General features: G+C 40.8%; 2 protein-coding genes across 2 annotated transcripts in view; one reads left to right on the forward strand and one right to left on the reverse strand.

Annotated features, from left to right (window-relative positions):
* The window catches only part of BTK (Bruton tyrosine kinase), a 31,290-nt gene extending 21,111 nt beyond the window's left edge, over nt 1-10,179 (reverse strand). Inside the window, exons 1-3 of the mRNA XM_084870816.1 lie at nt 10,053-10,179; nt 722-891; nt 10-108 (exon numbers count right to left, since the gene is read on the reverse strand). Coding sequence (XP_084726942.1) covers nt 10-108; nt 722-862 — 240 coding nt within the window. The 5' untranslated portion in view covers nt 863-891; nt 10,053-10,179. The remainder of the gene's footprint in view (nt 1-9; nt 109-721; nt 892-10,052) is intronic.
* A 6,626-nt stretch (nt 10,180-16,805) lies between these two features.
* LOC311615641 (large ribosomal subunit protein eL42-like) lies at nt 16,806-20,086 on the forward strand. The gene is made up of 5 exons (XM_084870952.1): nt 16,806-16,930; nt 17,311-17,416; nt 17,614-17,681; nt 19,444-19,566; nt 20,012-20,086. Exons 1-5 carry the CDS (start codon nt 16,832-16,834, stop codon nt 20,030-20,032), a joined length of 417 nt encoding a protein of 138 aa, XP_084727078.1. The 5' UTR covers nt 16,806-16,831; the 3' UTR covers nt 20,033-20,086.
* Nucleotides 20,087-20,213: the final 127 nt, after the last annotated feature.

The following is a 20,213-nucleotide window of genomic DNA, read 5'->3' on the forward strand; positions in this document are numbered from 1 at the left end:
TCTTCTTACCGGAATCTGCCTTTCAGGGGGAGGATTTTTTTCAGGAACCACTGTTTCAACACAGGTGATCTTCTCAACATCTATAGAACCCTTCTTACTGCCTCTTCTCTGAGAAAGTGAGGAAGAAAATGGAGAAAGAATATAGATGATGTGTTGTGGAATTGCACACATGAAACTTGTGTAATTATATTAACCAGTGTCACTCCAATAAATTCAATAAAAAGGAAATAAAGGATTAAGCAACTGGATGATTACATTTTGTTATCTACTCATTCAACATAGTCAGGTGACACCAATGATCTATTATCAGGCCCTGTCATTTTGAAAAAACAAAACAACGACAACAACTTCCACATCTCACCCTTTTTTGACTACCAGATGGAGGGTAAGCACTATAAAAGAGTGGATGGCTGTGTGTCTTTATAACAAAAAATAAGGAAGCTATTTTCAAGTCTTGGATTTCATTCTCAACAATCATTTAGTGAATGCTCACCAATGGCAAAATCACATGGTATGATTTTCCTCACGGGTCCTTAGCACCCTTGAATTTTGGCTCCTACGTGGCTGTGGCTAATTCTAGTCCAGAAAACATTTTGCTGAGTTTAAAATGTACTTAAGTCCCTTCCACCTTTCTCCTCCAACCAAAAAGCTTCTAACTCCTCCCAAATGAAGATCTAAGGCCAAATCATTGATACTTAGGTATCACAGCAGAGACACTTACCCCACGTTCAAAATCATACTCATAGTAGGAAAGTTTCTGCACCGTCAAAAGAAACAGGCGCTTTTTGAAGTTTAAAGGTGATGTTTTCTTTTTCTGCTGGGATCGCTTCAGAAAGATGCTCTCCAGTATTACTGCAGCCATAGCTTCGTCTTTCTGGAGCTCACTGTGTGCTGTTGATAATGAAACCTCATGACAACCCATCACATTTATTATAATCATCCCTCATACCTCTTCAGCCTAGCCACCTAGTTTCAAATGGAATAGAAATGTGTAAAGCTAACAAAGGACTTTCTTACCTTAACATCCTTTTCCCACAGTCCCCATCTCTATCAGTTTTCAGGTATAAGGGATGTACATTGAATAGGGTGGATTGGTTCTACATTGTAACCTCACATAAATGAGACAATGAAATGCTCTGGATGTCAAATGACATGTACCCATGTGCTTGTTAATGTCTAGAGGCAAATTTATACCAATTGCCCTTTTATCCATTGAGCCAAACCGGTCCCGGCTCCAATTGCCCTTTTATGATGACAAGTGCAGAATCTGTGAATAGCAAAATTCTCTGCGCAGCTGTTGACTCTGACATCCCCAACAGAGATAATGCAGGTGCCAGAACTCCACTGAGGCAGATATTGGACTTTCAGTTCCCAGTTTCCTAGATGGTGAGTGTAATTTTTCAAACATTGTCCCACTGGGGTCTGTGCAAGGGGTCTAATAAGGATATGGAGTGTGCACCTGCAATTATGGATGAATACTAACTGCCACCCAACTGATTTTGCCCATCACCCACTGATAGAGCTACAAGTGATTGAAGCTTTGTTCTAAAATTTTAAAAATATATATTTTGGGAGAAGAAGTTGTTTTTGATTTTTGGCTTTTCTCCACCTTTTTACTTAGATTAGTTCTTAAACAGCATCATGCAAAAATGATAGTCATCTTACTCCTATGGATGCCATTCTGATCATTTATAAAAAGTAAACTCATTTAGGCACCCTCCAAACTTATAGTACCCAGAAACATTTAGTTTAGGTAACTGAAATACAAAAAGGCAGAGGAAGTTACACAGAGTCACCATTTTTTATTAACACAAACAGCACTTCATATCAGTTATTCACTTAAAGTTTATGCATGATCTTATATTACGAATTCCAAACCTTTATTAGAACTATAAGGTGAAAATACAAATACTGTCACAAAAACAGAACCCTAAATAAATCCTGAAAAAAATCATTCCCTCTCAAGTTTTGTTTGTGGTGGGTATTTTTTTTTTCCTGGGGTGGGGATTTAGCTTTTAAACTAAACTCTATGCTTTTGGTGGCACTAGGAAGCAAAATAAAGTCAGCAGGTTTTTCCACTGCTTGTGAAGCACAGATTATTGCTCACACCAGGAAAGCAAGGGAGAGGTTTTTATTGAAGCCTGAGTCTATCCACATTGTTATATCACTCTTTTCTGTGATGTAGAAGTATCTATTATTACTGGAGGGGGAAAATAGGCTAAAGGAACAGCAGAGATGTTCAGAATGATCTGCTATGTGGATGCCATTGTCTTCTGGGGGTGGATTAGTTCATGGTTTGTAAATAATCTTTCAAGAAAAAAAAATGGGCAAAGGAGCAAACCTTTCCCCACACCCTGCCACACAGCTCTCTTCCTTAACTCCTTGGTTTAAATGGGAATGACAAACTCTTAAGATTTTACAACCAATGAGAATTCTTTTTTATTCAGCTAAAATCCCAGAGATTCGTTTGACATTAAAGTTATTTATTTAAACAGAAATAGTGGTAACCAACTAATAATACTCTTTTCTCAGGAACTGCTAACTCGTGGAGATCCATATAATAATATCACATTTGTTCCCATGGTGAATTCTAATTAAGTACCTCTTCATAATCAAAGACTCAAATTACATTAGACAAAATAAAATCCTAAAGAAACTGAGTGGGAAAACCAGAAAATTGGATCTGAAGCTTCCCAACAAACCATGTCCCGCTATGCGTTTTTCTTCTTCTTCTTCTTTATCTGTAAAGCACATCTAGCATTTTGTCTTTGGTTTTGTTGCAAACTCTTGGTAGATACATTCCCTGCTCAGACTCAACATCTGCTTCAGTCTTGGTCTCTGTTCCTATTTCCTATAAGACAGGTCCTTCTGGAAGCTGCCTCTGCTCTTTTTCATTTTTAGAACAAATCCAGTTTGTACAAGAGGGAGCCTTCCTCTCAAGGGTATGTGTTGGGGTAGGGTTTAGTGTTTGTCTAAGTATGAGGAAGTAAGTAAGCCTCTCACTAGCCAAAACCCCTGTGAGCTAGCGATGAAAGGGCCTCTACCCTAGTCTAGATCATTAAGCTGAAGGATTACTAGGATTTCCATGGCCTGGACATCCCTTCTCTGACTGCTCTTCTCCAATTTTCTCTTGATCCAGTCTGGAAATGCAGCCTGAAAATGTGGCAGTTTTTTCTTAGTCACCACTGATCCTTCCAGCAATAATGTGAAAGGAGAGGTATCCATCTTTATGTCTTTCTGAAGGTTGCTATGTAATGAACATTGTGTGTTAGAAAGCACTTGCAGTTTCTTTGGGTATGTATTATAGCAGGCACTAATTTTTTTCCCTAACAATTTCAGAAGCCTACAGAGTTGATTTGATGACAAACATGCACTATGAGAACTGACCATACACTTCACTCAGAGGGTGGAAATGGAAGTGACATGAATATCTCTCTCACACACACACACACACACACACACACACACACACACACACACTTGTTCATATAAAGAAAGAGGAGGAAAAGTAATAGAAAGACACAGAACTCTCTGTTTAAAGTACAGAATTACAACATTATAATGTTCTCTTTATTAAACTAAAAGGCAAAGATTTTGAGTTTAATAAGAAATAGTTCAGCCATCTTACAGACTGGACTATACCAATAAATTAATATATATAGCACTTGCAGAATCAGTAATCTAAACCACCTTTGGCTCCTATCTTTATTCAAGTTAATATAAAACATTATTGGGGACAACACCAGAACAAAATTCAGAAAACTTCATAGCCTGCATATAATTGGGAAGAATCCAGAAGATGCTAATTAGAAATAACCAGTCATGCCCTGACCAGTTTGGCTCAGTGGATAGAGCATCAGCTTGCATACTGAAGGATCCCAGGTTCGATTCCCGTCAAGGGAATATACCTTGGTTATGGGCACATCCCCAGTAGGGGGTGTGCAGGAGGTAGCTGATCGATGTTTTATTAATGGCAGGAAATATATCCAGTCATTAATAGTTCAAACAATTACTTAGCCAGATATCCAAGAAGCAGTCTGTTCTCTTTATTTCTCCTTTAAAGCATTACTTAGTTTCTCAGCAAGATTCTGGCTATTCCTTTTTCTCCCCAGGGAAATGGAAGAGAACTCTTGTTTCAATGCAGACTACCTGTCAGGCATTTTACATGCATTATTTTATTTATTTCTTTAAAACAAAACAAAACATACAAAACAGATGAAGGAAATGAGGCTCAGGGAGATTATGTGATTGCCCGACCTCATCCATCTGGACTCCACAACCCTTACTGTTTCTTTAGTACTTCATTGCTTCCCCGAGGGTTGTTTCCTTTTTTTTCAATGAGGTGTGATGCCATCTACCTCAGTATCCTGTCATTTTTCATGGCTATTATCAAACAGTAGTTGGGACAGACTCCTACTCATCTTTCAGGAACATTCTGCATAAGAGGAAATGGTGGTAAATAACAGGGGATAAGAGGATTGTGGAGCACTTTTCTCTACAATATTCTTCCAGGCTGGAAAAGATCATTTTCCTTGTTAACTGGCCACAGTATCTTTTCCCATATGAAGAGTCTTTCCCACATGAAGTCCTGCCAGGTTTGCTTACATTTTCCTTTAAATCTTCCACAAGGAGATCCTTACTGGCACATTCCTAAAATCACTCACTGTTTCCTTTTCATTGTTGATGGGATAAAAGCTCAGGGGTTAGGTAGAATGCTCACTTTTTTGTCCCCTGGGTTGTTATTGCTTATTATGGATGTAAAACTTTGATTGAGTGAACTTTCTTTTATAATATGAAATATTGCAAATAGACAAAAGTACAAAGAATAACATTATGCTCATGTACTCACCACTTAGCTCTACAGAGTCCTAACTTTGTGTCATAATTGCTTCCAGAGATGGACAAAGCGGAGGGGTTGGGAGGGTGGGGGTGGTAATGGGCACAGAAATAAATTTTGCTTGGGGCGATGGGCACATGTAGGCAGTGTGCAGATAATATTTTATGGAGTTTTACACTTGAAATCTGTATGGTTTTATTAACCAATGTCACCCCCAATTAATTCATTAAAAACAAAGGAAAAAGAAATAAATGTGTCCTAGGTAGTTTGACTCAGTGGATAGAGCATCGGCCTGAGGAATGAAGGGTCCCAGGTTCGATTCTGGTCAAGGGCACATGCCCAGGTTGCGGGCTTGATCTCCAGTAAGGGGCATGCAGGAGGCGGCCAATGATTCTCTCTCATCATTGATGTTTCTATCTCTCTCTTCCTCTCTGAAATCAATAAAAATATATTTTTAAAAATGCGATACCATCCATAGAGTAAAAACTTTCTTGTGTCCTCCATAATCCATCACTTCTTCCTTAGAGGTTAGCAGTATTTTTTAAATTTTTATTGCGTTTTTTACAGAGTGGAAGAGAGAGGGATAGAGAGTTAGAAACATTGATGAGAGAGAAACATTGATCACCTGCCTCCTGCACACCCCCTACTGGGGATGGACCCCCAACCAAGGTATATGCCCTTGACCGGAATCGAACCTGGGACCCTTCAGTCCACAGGCTAATGCTCTATCCACTGAGCCAAACTGATTAGGGCATGTTAGCAGTATTTTGACTTTGTTTTTTGTCATTCGTGGGCATGTTTTTATATTATTACTATATATGTAAGTATTCATAAAAGATATTTAGTATTGGTTTGCATGTTCTACATTTTTTTAAAAATATATTTTATTGATTTTTTACAGAGAGGAAGAGAGAGGAATAGAGAGTTAGAAACATCGATGAGAGAGAATCATCGATCAGCTGCCTCTTGCACACCCCCCACTGGGGATGTGACCGCAACCAAGGTACATTCCCTTGACTGGAATCGAACCCGGGACCCTTCAGTCCACAGGCTGACACTCTATCCACTGAGCCAAACCGGTTTCGGCATGTTCTACATTTTTATATAAGTGGTTCAAATTCTTTAACAACTTTCTTTCTCAATGTAATGTCTTAAGATTTATTTGTCTTGGTAGCTCTAGTTCATACATTTTTACTGAATATTTGGGTGACGTTGATTAATAAAACCATATATGTTTCAAGTCTACAACTCAATAATGTATAATTTTCACACTGCATTGTGTGCCCACCACCCAAAGTCAAGTCTGTTTCCATCCCCATTTATCCCCACTTTGCCTTCTTCTACCTTTCCCTGCCCCTCTTTCCCTTTGGCTATCACCATACTGTTGTCTGTGTCTATGTGTCATATATTTTTTTCTTCTCTTAATCCTTTCACCTTTTTCATCCACTTTAATTCACTCATATGTGGAAAATATTCTATATGATATGATGACTATGCCATACTTCTTTTTTCCATTCTCCTATTAGTGGTTATGGAAGTTATTAGTTTTCAATTATACTAATAAGCAAAGCTGCCACAAACATTCTTACACATGTGAGATAGTTTTCCACACTCAAAATGAATTTTCACTTATTCAGACAAAGTGGTAAACTCAAGTCCAGCTTATCTGAGTTATTCCTTTTCCCCTCTTCATTCCTATCTTACTGATGCTTTACAATGAAATATAAAAGAATTATCTGTCAACTTCTCTAATGAGAATATAATCAATGGGCTAAATTTTCCCTATGAAAAATCTCTTCTCAGTCCCAAGAAGCATCTCTCAGGTTCTGGTTGAGATTTTTGATTAAGAATGTCCTGGCCTGAGAATCAGAAGAGAAGTCTTCTTTAAAATATAATAACCATAGCAACAAAGAAACTTAATTACTTATGTTAAGTTCTCAAAAAGCTCTATTCAGACTCTATGGAAACATAATTACTTTATGAAAAGCTTCAGGGTCAGACTACAGATAACCAAATTTATGGTGAGGACTTCCAAGCAGAATCAGCTTTTGGGCTGCATGCTAACCAGGAAAATTCTCATCTGCTGTAGTAATTCCCAAAAGGTTTCAGAAGTCTGGTTCTCCTTCAGCATTTCACATTAACATTTTGCATTTCCTTCTATGGTTTTGGAAACTTCTGGGTCTCTGGAATCCATCATGTCTTCTGCCCTGCCCCAGAGACAGTAGATTCTAGCCAAGTGATGAGGAAAGGAGAGCTAATTCGCAAATTTACACTCATCACATTTAGGGTGACTGCTGGAGTGTCCATTTTCACTCTGGACTTGTGTGCTCCTTTCGCTTTTTTGTCAGTTTTTGTTTTCCCTGGTTTAAACTTTTTTATTTGATATCAAAGTAACATATGTTCATTATAGAAAATGTTTCAATTATAGGAATATTAAGAAGAAAACATCAACAATAAGCTCATTATCCAGAGGCATTATTATGTGGGCATATTACTTTTCTTTTTTTGTGCATATTTATTATATTTGAGATCATATTACACATTACTTTTTCGTCCATCCAATACAAAAATATCTAAAGTTCTTGTGTAACATTACTCCTGATTATTTTCCCATGATACTAGAATCTCTAAATAAGAATAATTTACCAAATCAAAAGTATGTGCATTTTGCATTTTGAAATATATTGACAAAATTGTTCCCAGAAACATTGTACCAATTTCCATTCCCATTAGCTTTTGAGAGCCTGCATTCCCCCTACTTTTACCTCTTTTCTACTCCATTTCTAATCATTTTTATTCTGGTTTTATTGCAGGCTAATCTGCTTTCTCATTGAGACAATGATCTTGAACTCCATTATATTCCAACCTACAACTTGTCTAAAATTTAACTTATCTTGATTCCCTAGAATTTTCTTCTTCTAGGTATGAGTTAACAGACTATAGTTCATTTCCTTCTCAAGGAGACAAGTCAGTAAGATGAGCAATTCCTTCAGGTCCAGATGACCAACATAAACCGTATGGACATCTAGTGATGGCTCTCAGAGAGTAAGAAAGAAAGCCGAAAATAAAGGTTTGTGTTTCCAATGCTCTCTTAACACCCTAAGTTAGTGCACATGAACCTCCATAGAAACTGAAAGTCACACGTGGCCCATTTGTTTCAGGGTCCTCAGAGGCGTTCTCTCTCCCTCCTCTGATGGCTTCATTTGCATAACCAAGCAGCTTTGGAATGAATTAATTCAAGGTTGGTCTCTAGCTTCTTGTTGAGCACTGCCTCACTGAAAATTCTAGCTCTCCCTTATTCACAGGAGTTAGAAATTAGATCTTGGTATCTTTGGGTGAAAAGCAGCAGATATCTATGGACTCTGTGGAAAACACCCAAACTGGTTTTCAAAAGCCGTATCTTCTCCTTATATCTAAGTCACTTCCTGGTATAGATCTAGTCCACTGAAAGGAAACTCTGTAGGAAATTTGCTCTAATGGAAATAGTAAATCATAGAAATGATTTAAAATTGCTCCAAGACCCTAGAAATGAATGGAAAGTTGAACTAGTTCTCACCAAAAGGAGTTTACAAAGGATTCTAAGCAAACACATCACTAGACATAAGCAACAAGAATTTGGGCTTTAACACAAGCAACTAGTTTAAATAGCCTGAATATAAAACAGGTCAGATTATAGCAGATAGGGCTAACCCTAAGGGATACTGTTTCAGTAGAATGCTTTAGGTTCCATGAGTATTTGCATTTTGTGGCTTATGTGGAGGGTGACATTGTTTTATCAAATAACTGACTCCAAAAATGGCTCTAGCACCCTTGGTTCAGAGGCTTGGCATGCAAAATGCAGGAAGGAGCAGAACCAGCACACAACTAACAGCACAGAGGACAGCCCTTGAGCTGGTAGAGCCCTGCCTCTGAGCTTTGTTGCTGCCCTGCCTCTGGGAATGCACAGCATGTGATTTGGAGCTTGGAGAGGCGGGTGACCTGGAAACTGGACCAGGATCCCTTTTGGAGGTCCATCAGCACACCCAAAGATGTCTTGGTCAAAATCAGAAATCCCTTTTGTTCCAAATACCACACCATTTGCTCTAGGCATGCCCTCTGGAGACACGGGCAAGTTTCAGGTAGAATAAAAATAGTAATAGCAAACACTGAGATATTAGCACTTACTATTGCCAGACCCTGTTTTAACTGCTTTGCGTGTTTTAACATGCTTACTGATCTCAATAATCCATTGGGGAAAGTATTAGGAAAGTAGGGGGGGGGGGAAGAAAAAAAAAGTAAGGGGAAAAGGAACAAGAGAAAGAGAAGGGGGGAGGGAAGGGGCAAGAAAAGCAATTCAACAATTACTTATTAAGCACTGACTGTTCCAGGGGTGTGGTAATGAACAAAATAAAGGAGGGAATAAAGAAAAGGGGCTACAGGTAAGAGAAAGGAGGAGGAGGGGAAAAGGGGGATGAAGAGCAGGAGGAGAGCAGAAAGGAGAGAAGAAATGACGAAGACAAGACAAAAGAAAGCCGTGCACATGGCAGGCAATGGTAATGGGAAAAACCTCAGGGGTTGGCCACACAGCCTGGGCTGAGGCTGAGGCTGCTTTCTTTGGGCCCAATCTCTTACCCACTATTACCACGAGGTTGGTGCACACAACCCGTCCAACAAGCCAGCTATGATCCTGGTAACATCTGCCCAACACAGCCTGAGGCAGGTAGCCTACCAAACCTTGGTTTAGCTGGTGCTTTTCCCCACCTCACAAAAGTCAATGGCCTATTGTGGCATGTGAGCTTTTACTGTTTTCTCAATCTATATCTTAAATGTTTTTCTTCTATGGGTCTCAGTGACACACAGGTACATGTTTTGGATTTTCAAGCAATATTTGAACAAAGGACTTATTTTTACCTTACTTCCACTGACAATATTACTTTTCAGCCAAGTTTTGCATAGGTGCCGCTTTACAACACTTGATACCTGTTCAGATGATCACCTCATGTCACCCTTTTCTCTTACTGTTCCCCACAACCCTTCTCAGAAAAGACCCTTTACAGCCTGTTCTGATCATCGGAAGGGACTACCAAGACCTATGCTGATGACATTCTCACCCTCTCAGTCAGCCTCCTCCACCAATCTACTATATCGGCACCAGCCATGCTTTCTCTCTGGCCTTCAGGGGTCCCAAAAAAGGCACTTCTGCTGCTACCCAGCCCCTGCCATGCCCCAGACCCACCTCAGTCCTGACTTAATGCAGGTAGCTTCCCAGATGTATTGAGGTGCCAGGACTTTGAAGGTGGGACTCGATCTCAGAAGACACTGGTCCTGGAGACATATTCTTACAGTCCAGAGAGGAAGGACAGTCTGAGCAAACCCCACCCTTTCACAGCCACTCAGTTCCCTTTTTTTGTTTCCTGACTTAAACCAATGCCTTTTTTTTTTCTTCTTCTTCTTCTCAGCAGCATGGTATCTGGCTCCCTGCTGCTGTCCCTATTCTACACCCCCCTCCCCAGCTGTTTCCGCCCTTCATTTGCTTGGGACCTCTGACACTTCTATCTTCAGTCCCCTCTAAAGGAGCCCTTCTCAACATTACTGGAGCCACTGAGACTCTGGTGGGGCTCACTTGAGCAGATAGGTCATCAGGCCTATCTACTCAAGGTAAAGGGACAGCATAACTAAAGGACTGTGGGGCTGGTCAGCAGAGGGAGTGGAGTCTTACAGGAAAGAGGAGAAATGCAGACCCACAAAGACAAAACAGGGGACTAAAGAGGAAGAGTGCCTTCAGAGTTTCATGTCCTCCAAGGCAGAGGAGACTTGGGTCACACAGTTAAATCTGATAATGAAGGATGGAAAGTGCTCACAAAAGGACCCCAAAGTACAGAGCCTGACAGAATGAGACAAGACTTCCTCCTGCTGAGTCATTTTCTAAGAAAGCATTTTTTCTACAGATAAAAGTGTCCAAATGTAAACCCACACAAAGACTTGTGACCTTCCCCATTTAATGTCGATGTTGATTTTTCTCCCTTAATGAATCGGCCTCAGGGATTAACTCCTACCGGTAGTTTATACCTGTGTCGTAAATACTATTGAGTGATAAATCAGATTAGGTATTTTAGGTGTGTTACTTACCAGTAAACCTGAATATACTTTCAGCCACTTCCTATCCTATGTTCCAGCAGCTGCAGTCTTCTTCCAGAGGATTATCCTAGGGAATTTAGCCAGTAAGGCTGCAGACTGGGGTGGCGGCAGAGCCCCTGGTAACTGATCTAATTGCCCACCTTGACACATCAGGCACTGCCTTATGTATTAGACCCAGGTGTGGTATCTTAATGTAAAAACAGATCACGGATCCCACTAGAAGTCCATCAGAATTTTTAAAGCAACAGGACTTCTTTTAAAAAAAGCATTTGTAGGATAGTACAGTAGTTAACCCTCACACCTGCATAATATAGACAGGCAAAAATGTTGTATGATCTTCCTATTTTATTGACAATTTATATCCTTTGAACTAGTCACCTCCGAACAGCTGTTGCAGTCACCTGCCTGAGAGTTGGTCACAGACATTTGCCTTTCATCCCCTTTTCTTCAGTCAGATTCTTTGTTGTCATATGCCCTGTCCCTTCTCAAGATGCACCTTGGGGTGAAGACTTGGGATTGATAGGCATACAATGGGGGGTCTGGACAAGGGAGAGCAGGACAAGGGAATGGGGAAAGTAAACCTAGCTTTTCCTCCTCCTCCTCCTCCTCCTCCTCCTCCTCCTCCTCCTCCTCCTCCTCCTCCTTCTTCTTCTTCTTCTTCTTCTTCTTCTTCTTCTTCTTCACAGAGAGTGGAAAAGAGAGGGAAAGACAGAGAGAAACAGCAATGTGAGAGAAACCAGGGCCCAGGTTGGGAGGAGCCTGCAACTGAGGTACATGCCTTTGCTTGGAATCGAACCCAGGATCCTTTGGTCTGCACGCTGGCTAGGGCAACCTAGGTGCTTCTTTACCTTCTGCCCACAAGCACTCTAACACACTTGACTAGGTAGGGTTTAACTAAATTAGATGGACAGAAGGCTGCACCCAAACAGTGCAAATAAGTTGCCTAGTGTCACCTCAAAAGATTCTAAATGTAATATTGAATATTGGTTCGTGCTATCATGTTTAACATTTTTATTTTTTTATTTTTTTATTTAAATATATATTTTTATTTATTTTAGAGAGGAAGGGAAAGGGGGGAAGATAGAAACATTAATGATGAGAGAAAATTATTGACTGGCTGCCTCCTACACATCTCACATTAGGTATCAAGCCCACAACCCCAGCATATGCCCTGACTTGGTACTGAACCATGACCTCCTGGCTTATAGGTCAATGCTCAACCAATGACCCACACCAACCGGACATGTTCAACATTTTTATTAATTACTTTTGAGGATTCTGTATAAAGTAGCCTAGCTAATTAGTGAATGAAGTGACGTTGTTGTGAGCTAAATGTGATGAGAAAACCAGAGCAGGGCTTCCCAAAAGATTTTGATTACTCGATATGATAAGCCAAATTCACCAAAATGTATTTTGCCAAGGCTAAAAGTCATGTCCCATAATTGGGCACTGATATTGAACTTCAACTCACTCAAGTGAAAGTGGGGCAGCAGTAGCACTTGTGAAAATGGTTCAAAGGGTTTTTGCTGATAGTAATTGAGAGGAATGCCATGCCAGTAATATGGCTGCCAGAAATTACAAAGTGATATCAAGCTTTCTTGAAGAAGCAATACAGAGGAACGTGAACAGACCACCTACTCTGCAAAGCCAGCCATATCTAGAGTCCTGTGATCAGATTTGAGTGCCTCATCTTAGGGAAAATTAATGAGCAGGAGCATGTCCAAAACAGACTGGGCTTGGTGAAGGGAATAAAACCAAAAGCTATGTCATGCAAGGTGTGATAAAAAGAACTAAAGGAAGTCATGTTCAATGTCTTCATATTTCCATGTTATTAATATCGAAAACCTATAGAAACTCCTCGAAGTATAGTGAGATTACCTAAGAAGAGTCTGAGAGAAGAAAATGTGAGACTAAAGTCTGGTTCTATGGCAAAGAAACTAAAGAAGTTTTATTATCTTATTCCCAGAGACCATTCAGCAAAATGGGGTTGGGATGATCAGAGAGTCAGCTCAGGACCCATGGATATTCTTGGAGGGTTATGTAGGCAGGAAACCATAGGCTCTCACTGTCCTCAGCCCCTAATACTCTGGCATTTCCTCCTGCATTGCTGCCCAATTCTCTCTCCTCATCATCCTCTACCCTGCAGATGCCCCTGCTTCACCTGTGTGATGTGATTAAGCACAAGGCTGTGGTATTAGACTACCTGGAGTCAAATTTCAGCTCTACAAAATAACCATGTATGTGACCTTGGGTAAGCAAATTTAATATCACTTGTGCCTCAGGTTCCTCACCTGTTAAAGAATAATAATGATATAAAGTGTGTGGGCTGTTAAGGATCAAAAGAAGTAGTATATAAGGTGGTTAGGGAAATGCCAGGTATATAATAAATGATCAATAATTGTTAGCTGTTATAATTACCAAGCCATAACAGTCTGGTTGTATAATAAATGGCAAGGAAACCCAGACTCTGGAGTCAGATCACCTGTGCTTGTATCCTGGCTCCACTAAATATGTTAACATTTGGCAATTTTAAAAAGCAGCCATGATGTACTGAGAGGTCGCCCATCCAATTCCCAGTCAGGGCAGATGCCTGGGTTGCAGGCTCATTCCCCAGGGTGGGGGTCGGAAGGCATGTGAGAGGCAGCCAATTGATGTTTCTCTTTTATTGATGTTTCTCTCTCTCCCATTCCCTTCGTCTATCTCTAAAATCAATACAAAATTAAATTTAAAAAAATATAGTTATGGCTTGAGAACCAATGTCATCCCAACTGATTCAGATAAAAAACAAAACAAAAAAACAACAGCCTATTGCCTCAATTTCCTCATCTGTACAATGAGAAAAAGAGTAATACCTACCTCCTAAAATGAGAATTTTATGAGACAATCCATTTTAAGTACCCTGAAGTCTTTCTCTACTGGACTCACTTAAAAAATGTCTTTTATTGATTTTAGAGAGAGAGAGATAGAAACATTGATGAGAGAAAAACATCAACATCCATCTGCTGCCTCCTGCATGCTACCTGCTGGGGATTGAGCCCCCAGCCTGGGGATGTGCCTTGACCGGAAATCAAACCCAGTGACTTCCTGGTGCATGGGTTGATGGTCAATTACTGAGCCACACCAACTGGTCTGGACTTACTCTTTTGAAACCTAGCACATGCCTGTCTCCAGGTGTCAACAAAAGAATGTCCAAACCCATATGAAAGTTTCATAAGAGTTATTTGAGCTATAATTTTGAGGACATGTGCAGAAGCAAGATGTCAATGGATTGAGAAAATGCTCCAGAGAATGGCAGTTTTGCATTTCTTTTTACACATTTAGAATAAAAGGAGAGAATGTAAGTAAGGTATATGGTGATTGATAAGGAGGTGGGAGAAAGCAAAGTGGGGAAATTTCTAGGATTGGATAAAAAGCAAACTAGAGAGTCCAGCCAGCTGCCATGACTCAGTGGTTGAGCACAGGTAGGGTCCCTAGCAGCTGCCAGCTGCTGGCCAGGGCCTTCCTTCGTTCTGCGCCACCCCCCGGTGGTCAGCACATGTCATAGCAAGCAATCAACCCTCCCGCTAGTTGGTCAAATTCCCAAGGGGACACTTTGAAAATTAGGCTTTTATATATATAGATAGACTAGAGGCCTGATGCAAGAAATTCATGCATGAAGGGGAAGAGGGGGTCCCCTCAGTCCAGCCTGCATCCTCTTCAATCCAGGACATCCCTCTCACAATCCTGGACTGCTGGCTCCTAATCGTTCACTTGCCTGCCTGCATGATCGCGCCTAACTGCCCCCCCCATTTTCATGATTGCCCCTTACTGCCTCTCCATGCCAGCCTGATTGCCCCTAACTGCCACCCCCCACTGGCCTGGTTGCTCCTTACTGACCCCTGCCAGCCTAATTATTCCCAACTGCCCCACCCCCCTGCCAGCCTGCTTGCCCCTCATGGCCCTCCTGCTGGCCTGGTCATCCCACACAGCCTTCTGTTCATTTGTTTGGTTGTCCCTCACTAACCCCCCTGCTGGCCTGGTCGTAGGCAGCCATCTTGTGATGGCGTGATGGTCAATTTGACTATTACTTCTTTATTATATAGGATTATTGACTGTTTTCTATGCTGTACTTTACATCCCCATGACTATTCTGTACCTGTTAATTTGTACTTTTTAAAAATTCTTATTGTTGAAAATATTACATATGTCCCATTATTGTTTTTGTTTTTTTTAAAGCTTCCTCCTCTTGCTTTGCCTGCCCTGAGTTTTCTACTCTTTTTTTAAAAAATATTTTTTTTATTGATTTTGTACAGAGAGGAAGGGAGAGAGAGAGCTAGAAACATCGATGAGAGAGAGTCATCAATCAGCTGCCTCTTGCACACCCCCTACTGGTGATATGCCCGCAACCAAGGTACATGCCCTTGACCGGATTCGAACCTGGGTCCCTTCAGTCCCCAAGCCAACGCTCTATCCATTGAGTCAAACCGGTTTCGGCTTCTACTCTTTTTGCTCCAGGAATTCTAATGGCTAGGTGAGCACAGCCTGGGGCAGATGCTAGCCACCTTGAACAGCACCTAGAGGATGATTTTGGCATATCAGGTTACTCACTCTTAAACAATTTCACTCAAAGAAATTTAAAGCTATAATTGCAGCCATAAAGGTGAACATATATCCAATTATTCTGAACTCTGTCAAATAAGAGGTAAAGAAGATGGAAATGGGTAGCAATGTTTCCAGGTACCACTTAAAGGAATGCATTAAAAGGAGATCCTGGAAGCCATTTAGTAAGTATACCAAAGCCCCAAAATACAGGGTGTCCTCTAAAAATGTATGCACACTTTAACAGCTGATAGCTCAATTTTGAAAATGAATTGCATTTCAATAAACACTGCTTTTATAATTATTCAAAGTGTGTATATACATTTTTTCTGGGACACGGCCAGACATAGTGAGTGGCATAGCATTTAGCCAATCCTAAAATTATCAACTCTTGTTCAGATAAATCGTACTACAATCTGATTGCAGTTAAGTCTACCTGAGACTAAAATAAAACCACAAATAGTGCTGCATGTAAAAACAAACAAACAAAACAAAACAAAACAAAAAACAACAACAAAGGGAGAGAATCTAATACAGTTAGATCATTGAGACTTGGAGTGATATCATTGGTGGGCCCTGGGGAAGAAGTAAGTCTGCAGAGAAACCAGGTAATAGTGTTTTGAACATTTCCCCCTAACTTAAAGTAGTCAGGTTAGGAATTTTTATGTTCTGACCATCCTGTGGTTACTTTTGGTTATTGAACTTGTCAGGTTTAGTATATGGTCTCTTTTATTAATATATGTATACAGGGAAGGGAAGAGCTGCTGGATATTTTCTGTCTCCTGGCCTAATTATTGCTATTGCATGAGCTGAACAATTTCATCCTAACTTTTCAGAATTTAGGGCAGCCAACTTGCTCCCTCAATAAAAAGGGGTGCTTTAATGCTGATCATTTTACTTTTTTTTTTTTTACAAGGTACTTAGTTTGTAATTATACTTTTATGAGCATGATTATTTGATTTTTGTGCCCTCAGAAGTGAACCAGAAGTTGGCTGCAAAAGATGGTCACAGTGTCCTTGAGGTGGAACAGGAATGGGACATTCAGGGGAAGGACCCCTCCAAGTCCTGGCTTTCATTGGGGATAGGGAGATGAAGGCCAGAGTGTCTGAAAGAGCACTGCTTCCTTCACTTAATTCTGCATGGAATCGGCTTCTGGGAAAAGTGATTAAGTAAAGAAAACTCTCAAAGCTAGGGGCGGGAGGATGTCTTAGGGGAAGCTCTTCCTTAAACTCTCTTCGGCGGCTTCGAATAGAGTCCTCTCAGCCACCAGACGGCGCCACGCACAGAGCCTTAGACTCTATGGTCTCTCCCATGAGGAAGCGCGACCAGGAACCTCCTATATACTTCCGTTTCCGGCCTGTCGCCTTCCTTTCACTGCTGATAGCGCTCGCAAACATGGTAGGACTTTGGGGTTGGGGCAGAGAAACATCCAGTTTCATCTTCTCTCCACCGTCAGAGGTGCCATCCCGGGGTGGGTCCGGGCCTCTGTGTGGACTCGCAGCAAAGAAACCCAGTGTTGCCGGGATCGATCCCCGAAGGGACTAGGCTTTGGGGCCAGGAATTGAAGTGATGGGATCAAAGAAGTAGCCTTAGCAGGGGTCATGGGGGGAGGCAGCTGTACGTGAAGCACATGGGACTGGGCCACCTTCTAGTGAGTGGTGTATTAACCAGGAGTTTGAGAGTCGGGAGTCCTCGTGGGTTGCCTTAGTGTGAACTGGGTCGCTATTGTGCGATCGGCATCTGATAACACTGCACGTTCTGAACGGTTTATTTCCTAGGTGAACGTTCCTAAAACCCGCCGAACTTTCTGTAAGAAGTGTGGCAAGCATCAACCCCACAAAGTAACACAGTACAAGAAGGGCAAGGATTCTCTGTATGCGCAGGGTAAGATGGTCTTTTGCACGGGATTTGGTTTGAATGTGGCAATGGTGTAGTATAAATACACAAGCCAGACCCCCCTCTCCCCACTGCTTGGGCATTGATATTTCTTTTGGAAAACCCAAGATAAAGCCGTGAGATTTTTTTATGTGACTATTGTGAATTGTTGACTTTGGCACAATGTAACAAGTAACTTCTCCCAGGAAAGCGGCGTTATGACAGGAAGCAAAGTGGCTATGGTGGGCAGACTAAGCCTATTTTCCGAAAAAAGGTGAGTAGTAATTACTATTTGACTTATTTCCCACCGACTATGGTAAAGACCTTGCGTTTGTTGTTAACCCACACACCTCTACAATATAGGTATGTGTTTTCATAGTTTCAGCGAAGTTATCTCAGTCACTGAGTAACATACCTATTAGACAGTGGAGCTGGGAGTGCAACAACTTAAGGTTTGTCTACAATACTGCACCATTGCAATATATACTTTGTTTCTTGATTCGAGAGTGAGATAGAGAAACATCTTCTTTTTTTCCCCTCACTTACTTTGGCATTCATTGGTTGGTTTTTTAAAGATATATTTTTATTGCCCTAGCTGGTTTAGCTCAGTGGATAGAATTTTTAGCCTGTGGACAGAAGGCTCCTGGGTTCCATTCCATCAAGGGCACGTACCTCCGGTTCCCCCACCTAGGTTCTGGTAGAAACAAATGCATATGTGTTTTTCTGTTTTTCCTTCTCTCCCCAACTCTTAAAAAAACAAATCCAATGGAAAAATATATTTGTGTGAGGATTAAAAAATGAAACAGAAATATCTATTTTATTGATTTCAGAGAGGAAGGGGGAGGGAGAGATAGAAACATCAATGATGTGAGAGAGTGTTTGATTGGCTGCCTCCTGAACGCCCCCCACCGGGAATAATTCCACCATCCGGGTATGTGCCCTGACCAGGGATCCAGCCTGACCTTGGCATATCCTGGCGACGTGCTAATCAACTGAGCTATCATCAGGCCAGGGCTACAGTGTTTATAATTTTTGTCCTTCCCTTTTTGAAGAGACAGACATCAAGGTAAGGGAAGTTTTCTGCCTTCTAAGCACTGAAGTTTGAATATACAGTAAATCCTTTGCCATTTCTGTCATCAGGTCCTAGTGAATCCTCAGTTCTTGTTGGCAGTAAGAATATTCTTTTGCTTCTGGGCTCAAAAGCCTGCAATGAGTGCTATTTATCTCATGAAGTCAAAAGCGGCAGACTTCCCACTGCATTCTCAGGCTGAATGTGTTTCCATTTTTTACTCCAGGTGATTTGGCTATTCTTAAAGTACAAACAGTGCCCAGAACAGCATTCCTGCGGTGTTTTGGCACTTTGCTCTTCCATTTAGCCTGGTTCCAGAGTATTAAGGAATGACTTTAGTGTTCATTTAGGTGCAGTAAGTGATTTGATAGCTACGTGATGAAAGGAATGATTGCCTTTTCACATTTAGGTGGCTTGATTAGAAGATGGAGAGGTTCTACCTAGGTTTTGGAATTTTTGAGAACTGCAAAACTAGCAACAGAATTCTGACAACAGGAGCAGGCTTAAAAAGTTGAGTGTTTATGGGGAGTGTACTTTGAGTTAAATAATACAGTTGAATACACAAATTCTAAATGCAATTATAGGTATTCTCCAGAGGCTTGATAGAACTTATGTAACAGTTCTTAACCCTATTTAAAGAATTGCAAAAGTTGTTTTTAATAGTGCATGAATTAGGATGACCTGTTTTTGATTGTCCAGAATACTTAAATATATAAAGCTGTAGAACAGTCACAAGTGCCTCTTTGATAAGAAGTCCTCTAAGATGCCTGATGTGAATGGAGAACTTGATGGCAATTATTAACTTTCCACCTTTGCAATTACTTTTTCTCTTAAATACATTGGATTTCACATTTGTTTTCTCTCTATAGCCCAAGACAAATTAAGGTAGTTAACCCGATGTGGTCATATTTTTGAAGAAATATTTTTTGCAGTGATTTATGAAGAGTATCACTTCGTTTTTTTCCAGGCTAAAACTACAAAGAAGATTGTGCTGAGGCTTGAATGCGTTGAGCCTAACTGCAGATCTAAGAGAATGCTGGCTATTAAGAGATGCAAGCATTTTGAACTGGGAGGAGATAAGAAGAGAAAGGTATACAATTTGGGGTGGGAGGTGCAATCTTTCCTATATAGCTTTATTTGGAGAGGCATTTCTGCCCACTCATTTACTGTGGCATCAAAATCAGGGGCACTCCCTTCAAAATACTTGATCCATAGCTGAATGTGTAAGGTTTTTGGTGTTTGGCATGAGTAAGAAGGGGAGTGAGATTTACAAGATTTAAAAAATATATATTCTTTAAATTGATTTCAAAGAGGGAGAAACATTGGTGATAAGAATCACTGATTGGCTGCCTCCTAAAAGACCTCTAGTAGGGGCCAAGCCTGCACCCCGGGCATGTACCCTGACTGGAGCTGAACCACTGAGCCACACCACAGCGGGGAAGGGGGAGAATGGGAATTATCAGGAGTAGACACTTGATGGAACAGAGGTTCATTACAAGAGAAAAACTCACTTTTTTCTCCCTTTTCTATTGCAGGGTCAAGTGATCCAGTTCTAGAGCGTCATATTTTGTTTTATTATATGACAATAAAATCATGATATATTAACTTCATGTGGTTGCAGTCGGTCTATTTGGGAAGGTAGTAAACTAGTGTTCCACAAGGGGAAATTCAAGCTTACTGGTTTTGGGTACTTGGCTCATTTTGGTTGAACTCAAATCAGATGTTATAATGGCTTTT

This window comes from Pipistrellus hanaki (assembly GCF_964339955.1).
Source record: "Pipistrellus hanaki genome assembly, chromosome: X".
Taxonomy (NCBI): domain Eukaryota; kingdom Metazoa; phylum Chordata; class Mammalia; order Chiroptera; family Vespertilionidae; genus Pipistrellus; species Pipistrellus hanaki.